Source organism: Ahaetulla prasina, chromosome 1 (assembly GCF_028640845.1).
Source record: "Ahaetulla prasina isolate Xishuangbanna chromosome 1, ASM2864084v1, whole genome shotgun sequence".
NCBI classification, from domain to species: Eukaryota; Metazoa; Chordata; class Lepidosauria; order Squamata; family Colubridae; genus Ahaetulla; species Ahaetulla prasina.
In genome coordinates this window covers 297,331,532-297,340,857 of record NC_080539.1, presented here as the reverse complement: position 1 = coordinate 297,340,857, position 9,326 = coordinate 297,331,532, and the positions used below count along the sequence as shown (strand labels likewise).

The 9,326-nt window shown below is 37.1% G+C and overlaps 1 protein-coding gene across 1 annotated transcript; it reads right to left on the bottom strand.

Moving 5' to 3' along the window:
* Nucleotides 1-2,187: 2,187 nt before the first annotated feature.
* FAM180B (family with sequence similarity 180 member B) lies at nucleotides 2,188-8,860 on the bottom strand. The gene is made up of 3 exons (XM_058161854.1): nucleotides 8,287-8,860; nucleotides 3,829-3,896; nucleotides 2,188-2,641 (listed from the first exon to the last, which is right to left on the bottom strand). Exons 1-3 carry the CDS (start codon nucleotides 8,405-8,407, stop codon nucleotides 2,192-2,194), a joined length of 639 nt encoding a protein of 212 aa, XP_058017837.1. The 5' UTR covers nucleotides 8,408-8,860; the 3' UTR covers nucleotides 2,188-2,191.
* Between the last annotated feature and the right edge of the window lie 466 nt (nucleotides 8,861-9,326).

Below are 9,326 nucleotides of genomic sequence, written 5' to 3'. Positions count from 1 at the left end.
GGAATAGGGGGAGATAAATGAGATATGCAAATGAGGACATTTGAAAAATGCTGAAAAGGGTTATATGGTCAAAGGCTCCCTCTGCAGAATGTTTGAGAATTGATAACATTCTGTTCAGCTGTTGGCAAACATCACAAGAGAGGGACAGATATAATGGGTCACCAAATAAAGCCTGAAACTAAAAGGATTGTGTGTATTTGTACATTTGATGTCACGATATTCAAACCTTTCCATTCATGAAAAAGGATCCCAAGCTTTAAATGTGTAGTATGTTTGTAGTGTATCTCCAATAATTGAAGAATCATTTGATGTTTGATAAATTAAAAAGTACTGGATATTTTAAACAAATTTGAGTACTGTCAAATCCTTGCCAGAACTATTTTAGAGAATCTAATTTTATCCACAAAGCTATTCATCATTTAGTATTACAAGGAAATACTGTCTTGTAGGCTTCTATAAGTCTTCTTCTCCATCTAATGCAGAAATACAGCAGACCCAAAACAGTTTTTTTTTTAAAATCCAAGAAATAACTCCTTAACTAGATCAGTGATTAAAACTGATTCCACCTGCTAAATCAACTATGGATATTTTTAACTGATTGATCTATCAACTAAAGTACCTCACTTGTGTGTTAGCATGTTGGATTATTACAAAAGCAGAGAATTTATGCCTCCAAAGGAAATTATACACCCATTTTATATGACAATGGCAGAAGTACAACAGCTGTAACAAATGAAAAAAAATCAGTTTGTTGAGTTCTTCTATGGTACTTTCCATGATGATTATATTTTTAAAAAGTTAAAAGATAAGTTAAGGATTTAGTTGCTAGAGCATTTCTATATTTTATTTAGCCCACAAAGAAATTGTTTTGGGGGAACTGGAACTGTTTTGGTAGAACTGGAGACTCCAGGCATAACCATCTGTTCCAACCAGTTTTGGATGCTAAATTGTCTATTGACTATTGAGCAATCAAGTTAAGATGGCAATATAAAATATTAGTTACGACAATATAGTCATGAGCTTGTAAATTTATATTTTAAAATATCATGTAGCCATCAGAGTTTCCAGCTTCCAAAGTGAACGTATATAATGTCCTCACCTTATTTACTGTATATGTAAAACTTGTTATTTTATCATTTACAAATAGGATATTCAGCATTTTAAATTGCCTGATGAAACACTTCCCAACTCTTTCTTTCAAATGTTCTGGATACTCTCTGTTCCCTTTTTTATGCAGATCCTGTGTTTTAGTTGTAAGGTTTTCTACCATTGCAATAATATAACACACACACACACAAAATGAAGAAATATTGTTGCTTAAGCACTGCTTTCTCAAAATTATCCTGCTAAATAGATAATTACTCTTATAATGACAAGATCTTCCTTTTAACATGCAGCTGCTTTCTTATCGTTTGTGCTACGTGAGAGAAGATAATTTGTGTTCTCTAATAGCAGTTAGCATGGGAAAAAATATAGTCCTATTTTCACTGAAAACTACTCCAAGCCAAGAGCAAGGCCTCTCTACTGAGAGAAGTAATCTCTGAATGGGACACACTAGAGAGAGAGGGAAAGCAGTGTCCAACTCCAGGATCAGCCTTCTCTAGAATAGAATAGAATAGAATAGAATAGAATAGAATAGAATAGAATTTTTATTGGCCAAATGTGATTGGACACACAAGGAATTTGTCTTGGTGCATATGCTCTCAGTGTACATAAAAGAAAAGATAATTAACTCTAACTTGGTGTTCTCCATATGTGTCAGGACTACAAGCAGTGGTAGGATTCAGCCAGTTCGCACCACTTCTGGAGAACCGGTTGTTAACTTTCTGAGCAGTTTGGTGAACTGGTTGTTGGAGGAAATCATTAGGGCAGAGAACCAATTGCTAATTTATTTGAATCCCACCACTGACTACAAGTCCCAGAATTCTGTTAGACTAGTCATGACTGGATATTGTAAATTCTAGTATATCTCAAGGTCATTGGGAAAGGCTTTCCTAAATCAGATTACATTAAAGAACAAAGGACTGTCTACTGAAGTTGGGAAAACAAAGCAGGAAGATTGCTACTTTGGTCCATGCAGAGTCTCAGATAATGTTACAGAGATAGAAGAACTTCAAAATGTATTTCTGTATTTTAGTGTGCATATTATGAGGTGAAAGATGAGTCAAGTTTTGCCCTTTACACAGAAAAATCAGTTTCCTTGAGTTATAAGGAAGCTGGGCTGATAGAATTTCTTCAATGCGCTAACATAGGCAGGCATTTCCTGCCAAGGCCTGGAGGCTAAATGTTGAACAGAATCAATCAGTTCCTCAGGACAGAATTGTTTGCAGAGCTCCCGGAGGATTTCATTGACCAGCTGAGAGAAAAGGTTGATCCACAGATTTTTATCCAGGCCTTGGACAATGCGAATCTGGTAAGCAGTAAAGATAGTAGTGAAAACAAGCTGCTCAAATTCCTCCCGAGGGATCGGGGTGTCAGACTGAGAGAAGTGATCCAGGTATTCTTCGATTCCTGATGGATTTTTGGGAACTTTATGCTGAAAGATCCAGAGTAAGCGCTTTGCAGGACGCAGAGTGGCCAATTCTTCATCTTCTACCTTGATGGTCTCGTTTGCCGTAATTTCAATTCCTCCCCAAAGTAACTGAAAAAGAGGAAGTATGAGGGAGTAGCAGAGACTTTTTCCCAAGTCTCTAAATTTGGGCTTGGATGATATTCAGTGCTGAACAATGATCTAACTTAACAGCCTGCATTCAGGTATCACACTGAACAAAACCATGCCAAGGGAAGCTCATTGTCCTGAAGCATGAAAATTGCTAACAGGATTAGGCAATGCCGAGACCAATGTGGTCAAAGCTGAATACTTATTTACCTGTTAAATACTTTAAATACACATGCAAAATATTTCATATGTATCAAACCCCATCATTTACAGTAATGATCAAAATATAAAATAATAATGGGAATGATGGGAAGATAGACAGACTAATAATTTAATAAATAAAAATGGATTAAAAAAAATAAAGGCTATGAAAAGACCAAGATTGGGAGGCATCATCTATATCCCTTCAGATTCTTTCCTTTCAGAAGCAATCTAAGGTGCAGAATTAACTCCAGGATGCCATCTCGTGGCTCTTTGCTAAAAGAGTGCCATTGGTCCCAGCCATAAAAGTTAATTTCATCATTCATTGAGCCGGGAGAACAAGTTAACAAAAGAAATGGGTAGGATTTTCTTACCTTTGTTTCCCTTCATACCTGGCAGCAAAAGCAGCAAAAGTCTCCTTAATGGAATGAGGGGATGGAATGGAATGGAATGAGGGGGAGGACATATTTTGATGCTTTGAATGAGGGGTGAGGTAAAGAGGTTTTAGCCACCTACCACAGCTCAAAAGTCTGTGATCTGCCAATTGCACTATTTATGAACCTGGATCTATAATGTGACGTGAAGCAGGAGAGACCTCTCCCTATGTTTTGGCAATTATCCCATCTGAAAATTAAGTGCCTTAATTAAAATAACAATTAACTTGAGATCCCTAGGTATACAAAGCTTCAATAAGCCCAGTGCTGTGAAGCAAAACGATTTCTGTTAAAAGAACAACCACCCCATCATATTCTGCAGAACTAGGAAACAAGGAAGAATCATTTGAATAGTAATATAAAACTTGATATTCAGACATCCAGAGCAGCATACAATTTGGAGGCAAAAATCCACAAACATTTACTAGAGAATAATAAGGAAGGTCCCACAAGCAACTAGAATAATCCCATATTAGACAACTGTACTGGATTTCCCCATTTTTCTGCTAAAGAGATGGATTTTGCTTGTGTTACCTCTAATATGATCTCAGCATTCTCTTGAGTATCTTTATCTGTACTGTTTTTGAGGTGAAATTGGTCATCTAGAAAATAGGAATAAAAACACATTTTGATTACAGGGATTAAGAAATAGTATCCTTCGACCAATTTCCTTCATATCTGCAGTGATTTCTGATTTGCTTTTCTTGTTTGAGGATTTAAGTAAAACAAAGTGAGATAAGCTCTAATAAAAAGTTAAAGCAATGTTATACTGTAATTCACCAAAGTTCCAAATCACTCCTATTCACAGCTAGTTACTTAATGGGAACCTACAAAGTAAAAGAAGTATTAGCACTTAAGTTGTGAGTGACATCACAAAAGTATGGAAGTGTCATTGGCTGGCAGTTGCTTTATCTGATGCTTTGATGCAATCATTACAATCCTTAGAGCTTTGGGATGGTCTGGTTTAAGCAAAGTATAGATAAGATGGCTGGAATTTGAGCAGCTCTAACAAAGGCAAAGGCTTGGGCTTATCCCTACTCCCATCCATCATTAGAATAGATAGGCAAATGTTTTTGAGACAACATTGTCTCTATGACTCTCCTATTCACATCACAATGGTTAATAGTTACTTTAGAATTAGGAGTTTAAAATTATTTCTCACACTCTCCTTGGAAGCTGTTAGTTCATTTTAGGCAGTTTTCTGGGCTAAAAAATGACCCAGAAAAAGGCCCAAAAAATGGCCTAGAAATGGCCCAGAAACGACCCAGAAAACGGCCCAAAAGGGCCTGAAAACAGCCTGAAAATTGCTAACAGGATTAGGCAATGCCGAGACCAATGTGGTCAAAGCTGAATACTTATTTACCTGTTAAATACTTTAAATACACATGCAAAATATTTCATATGTATCAAACCCCATCATTTACAGTAATGATCAAAATATAAAATAATAATGGGAATGATGGGAAGATAGACAGACTAATAATTTAATAAATAAAAATGGATTAAAAAAATAAAGGCTATGAAAAGACCAAGATTGGGAGGCATCATCTATATCCCTTCAGATTCTTTCCTTTCAGAAGCAATCTAAGGTGCAGAATTAACTCCAGGATGCCATCTCGTGGCTCTTTGCTAAAAGAGTGCCATAGGTCCCAGCCATAAAAGTTAATTTCATCATTCATTGAGCCGGGAGAACAAGTTAACAAAAGAAATGGGTAGGATTTTCTTACCTTTGTTTCCCTTCATACCTGGCAGCAAAAGCAGCAAAAGTCTCCTTAATGGAATGAGGGGATGGAATGGAATGGAATGAGGGGGAGGACATATTTTGATGCTTTGAATGAGGGGTGAGGTAAAGAGGTTTTAGCCACCTACCACAGCTCAAAAGTCTGTGATCTGCCAATTGCACTATTTATGAACCTGGATCTATAATGTGACGTGAAGCAGGAGAGACCTCTCCCTATGTTTTGGCAATTATCCCATCTGAAAATTAAGTGCCTTAATTAAAATAACAATTAACTTGAGATCCCTAGGTATACAAAGCTTCAATAAGCCCAGTGCTGTGAAGCAAAACGATTTCTGTTAAAAGAACAACCACCCTATCATATTCTGCAGAACTAGGAAACAAGGAAGAATCATTTGAATAGTAATATAAAACTTGATATTCAGACATCCAGAGCAGCATACAATTTGGAGGCAAAAATCCACAAACATTTACTAGAGAATAATAAGGAAGGTCCCACAAGCAACTAGAATAATCCCACATTAGACAACTGTACTGGATTTCCCCATTTTTCTGCTAAAGAGATGGATTTTGCTTGTGTTACCTCTAATATGATCTCAGCATTCTCTTGAGTATCTTTATCTGTACTGTTTTTGAGGTGAAATTGGTCATCTAGAAAATAGGAATAAAAACACATTTTGATTACAGGGATTAAGAAATAGTATCCTTGACCAATTTCCTTCATATCTGCAGTGATTTCTGATTTGCTTTTCTTGTTTGAGGATTTAAGTAAAACAAAGTGAGATAAGCTCTAATAAAAAGTTAAAGCAATGTTATACTGTAATTCACCAAAGTTCCAAATCACTCCTATTCACAGCTAGTTACCTAATGGGAACCTACAAAGTAAAAGAAGTATTAGCACTTAAGTTGTGAGTGACATCACAAAAGTATGGAAGTGTCATTGGCTGGCAGTTGCTTTATCTGATGCTTTGATGCAATCATTACAATCCTTAGAGCTTTGGGATGGTCTGGTTTAAGCAAAGTATAGATAAGATGGCTGGAATTTGAGCAGCTCTAACAAAGGCAAAGGCTTGGGCTTATCCCTACTCCCATCCATCATTAGAATAGATAGGCAAATGTTTTTGAGACAACATTGTCTCTATGACTCTCCTATTCACATCACAATGGTTAATAGTTACTTTAGAATTAGGAGTTTAAAATTATTTCTCACACTCTCCTTGGAAGCTGTTAGTTCATTTTAGGCAGTTTTCTGGGCTAAAAAATGACCCAGAAAAAGGCCCAAAAAATGGCCTAGAAATGGCCCAGAAACGACCCAGAAAACGGCCCAAAAGGGCCTGAAAACAGCCTGAAAAATGGCCAGGAAAATGGCCTGTTTTTTGGGGCGTTTCCGGACAGTTTTCAGGCTGCTAAGGCACCTGCAAAGATCAGCAGGCTGGCGAGCATTACACCGGAAACCAGAACAGCAACTGCGATGGCATGCATGCCCAGAGGGAGGGCTCTGCGTGCCACTTCTGGCACGTGTGCCATAGGTTTGCCATCATGATACTAAGTGAAGCTAATAAATATATACAACAAATATAAATTGTTGTGTATCTTTTACTGCTTATAGAAAAAAAACTGTATGGTTATCTAGATTTCAATCTAAATTCATTAACTTCAGGAATGGTTATTACTATTTAATAACTAAATCATGCATATATATTTTTGAAGAAATTTATGCTTCCAGGGAGAGTTACAGGCTCTTCGATCAAAGACAGATGTTTATAATGTTCGGTGACATTTGGTTTGGAAAGCCGTTTATTTTTTTCTAATACATAACTTTTGAGGCTCAAAGACTGTGTTTTCTACATTCTGGTAAAATGACACTGAATAATTCTGTGTGAAGATTAAGTCCTGATAGCTATCATCTCAGGCAGGTTGGCATTACTTTTAAAAAGAAATTTGTCCCTGGAAAGTATTCCTTTGCCTCTAAGAGCCAAATAACATATTAAAGTTCCTGAAATTCAAAATGACTAATTTTTAGAGCTTCTTACATTGTCCTCTTCATCTGTCCCAGATATAATTGCTTCATATTCCATAACCCATTTATAATTAAATCAAAATCTATATAATAACTCAGCATTCTTTATTTCTGAAAAGGAAGCGAACTATAATTGAGATGTGATTTTAAAAAGAGAGCAGCAGCCAAACAAAAACTATCAGAAGTTATACATGGAGATAGAACATTCTAATTTTTTTTGTTTTATAATGTACACTGCCCAGAAACTTTAGTTGCGATGGGCGGCTGTAGAAATCAAATAAATGAATAAATATTCCCAGTTTATAAGAAATGTTTCTTTCAAGGAAAATCTATCCATGTTTATTCTTGATCTTAAACAGGAAAATAAATCTAATATCGTAAACAGGAAAATAAATGCCACTAAGATTGAAGATTGTACGTGAAGAATATTTGAGGTTTTGTTCTGTTAAAGTCAAAGGGCTGCATTTTAATTTCTGGTCTTACACTTTCAGGCATTTACAGTATAGCCTTTCATAAAATCTGCATGTTCTGGAACCCTTTATCAGTTGAATTTGTTCCTCATACAGTAAAAGCCTGGTGGCTCTCCTGCAAGAAAAATAACCTTTGCAAATATCTTTGCATTTGTTTCAGTCTGTTAAGATTGCTTAGGGTTATATGGCAGGAATCAACAATTTCCTACACAGCTGCACATAATGGGAAGCTTTTAGTCATATGTTTTAACCCTCTTGTAACAGGAATGCAGGATTCTCTGCCCTTGCCCTTGTTCCATCTATACAAGTTATTCCAAAGGTATTTTTCCAGAAGGCAACTGGACTTTCTTGGGTTTTTTTCTTTGAAAACGTTTCGTTTCTCATCCAAGAAGCTTCTTCAGTTCTAAATTAAATTAACTAATTAATTTAGTGCTGGCAGAGGAGGCATGCCCTGTTAACAACCCTGCTGACCTTCCGCAAGAGCTTAAAGACCTGGCTTTACCAGCTGGCTTGGGGCTCCAATTGAGAGGTTTCACACTGGGCGTGATTGATAGATTAATAACAGACCCCCTCTTATCCTCTCCCCCCCCCCATCCCCATGTTTTAATTGGGGCTCAGTATTTGGATCTTTACAGTATTTTATTTATATCTTTCGGCTTTTGTATAGTTTTATCTTTTAATATTTGTAAGCCGCCCAGAATTACCGTTTGGTAAGATGGGCGGCCAATAAATTTTATAAAGAAATAAATAGACAAATAACCTACCTGCCTGGCTCAGGGATCCAGCAATCACAAAGAGAATCAGAACTGCCCAGACAGAAAGTCTGAAGTGTAGCTGGAAACTTTGAGCCATGTCGAGAAGAAACCTTGTCCCTTCTGCGGCCATACACTTGGGTGAAGATAATTCTGTTTACTGCAAATTCTTTCCCTTCTTTTCAATCCCAGAGGCCACTGCTGGAATAGTTTCTTTGCTCCAGTTCCAGTGCTGGGAAGAGTTTGCAGTTGACTTCTGTTCCCAAAAGGTAGTTTCCATCACAGCAAATGCTGAGCTTTCTGCCAACACCAGCCCCATTAATTTCTCACTTGGAGCACCAGGCTGTTCCTTATTTTATTTCTGGCATTTCATTTTAAGTTTCTGATGTGGGTTTTTTTTTAATAATGGAAAGGACACTAGGTTTTTTGCTCGTAAAGCAAAGTGCAGGCTTTAGAAACTAAAAGTTCGTATTAAATATTTAAAACAGAGTCATAACAAGCCCATTTTCAACAGCCAAAGATGCTTCTTCCTTCAAGACAGGCAACAGCTTGCATTGCTGTGCTTAAGCCATTACTGTTAACATTTGCTTTCCAGCAGTTTAACAGAAGACCAATCCTTACATACCATGGGAGGGTGGATCTGGCAAATCCCTCTGCTCTGCAGCATCCAGCGCACATATTTCACTGGAAAGACAAGTTGCTTCTCCTCTCCAAATCCACAGCAGTGTTCCTCAAGAAGGAAACTTGGTCACATAACACACTCCTCCCCCACCATCTTCTAACAGCAGCCGGACTACTGTAAGGAGCTGAATATTCTTTGTGAGTAGATCCTATATAGAGATTCAGAAACCATCTGGGATAGCAGTTGGTTTTTGTTTTTTAAAGAATTTCATTACAACGGGATCACGAGACAGTGAAGACTTGTATTTCTGCAGCTGGAATGACTGAAAGGATGAAAGGTATGTACTAAGACAGTGATGGTAAATCTATGACACAGGTCAAAGCTGACACGCCATGATGTTTTGGATGACATGGCAGCGTTCCCCAAAATT

What these genes read in the sequence shown, in the direction of transcription:
- FAM180B (XM_058161854.1), bottom strand. Translation starts at nt 8,407, where the DNA reads ATGGCCGCAGAAGGGACAAGGTTTCTTCTCGACATGGCTCAAAGTTTC. An exon ending in TGGATCCCTGAGCCAGGCAG is followed by an intron (nt 3,897 to 8,286) that starts GTAGGTTATTTG and finishes CCTATTTTCTAG; the next exon opens with ATGACCAATTTCACCTCAAA. An exon ending in ATGCTGAGATCATATTAGAG is followed by an intron (nt 2,642 to 3,828) that starts GTAACACAAGCA and finishes CCTCTTTTTCAG; the next exon opens with TTACTTTGGGGAGGAATTGA.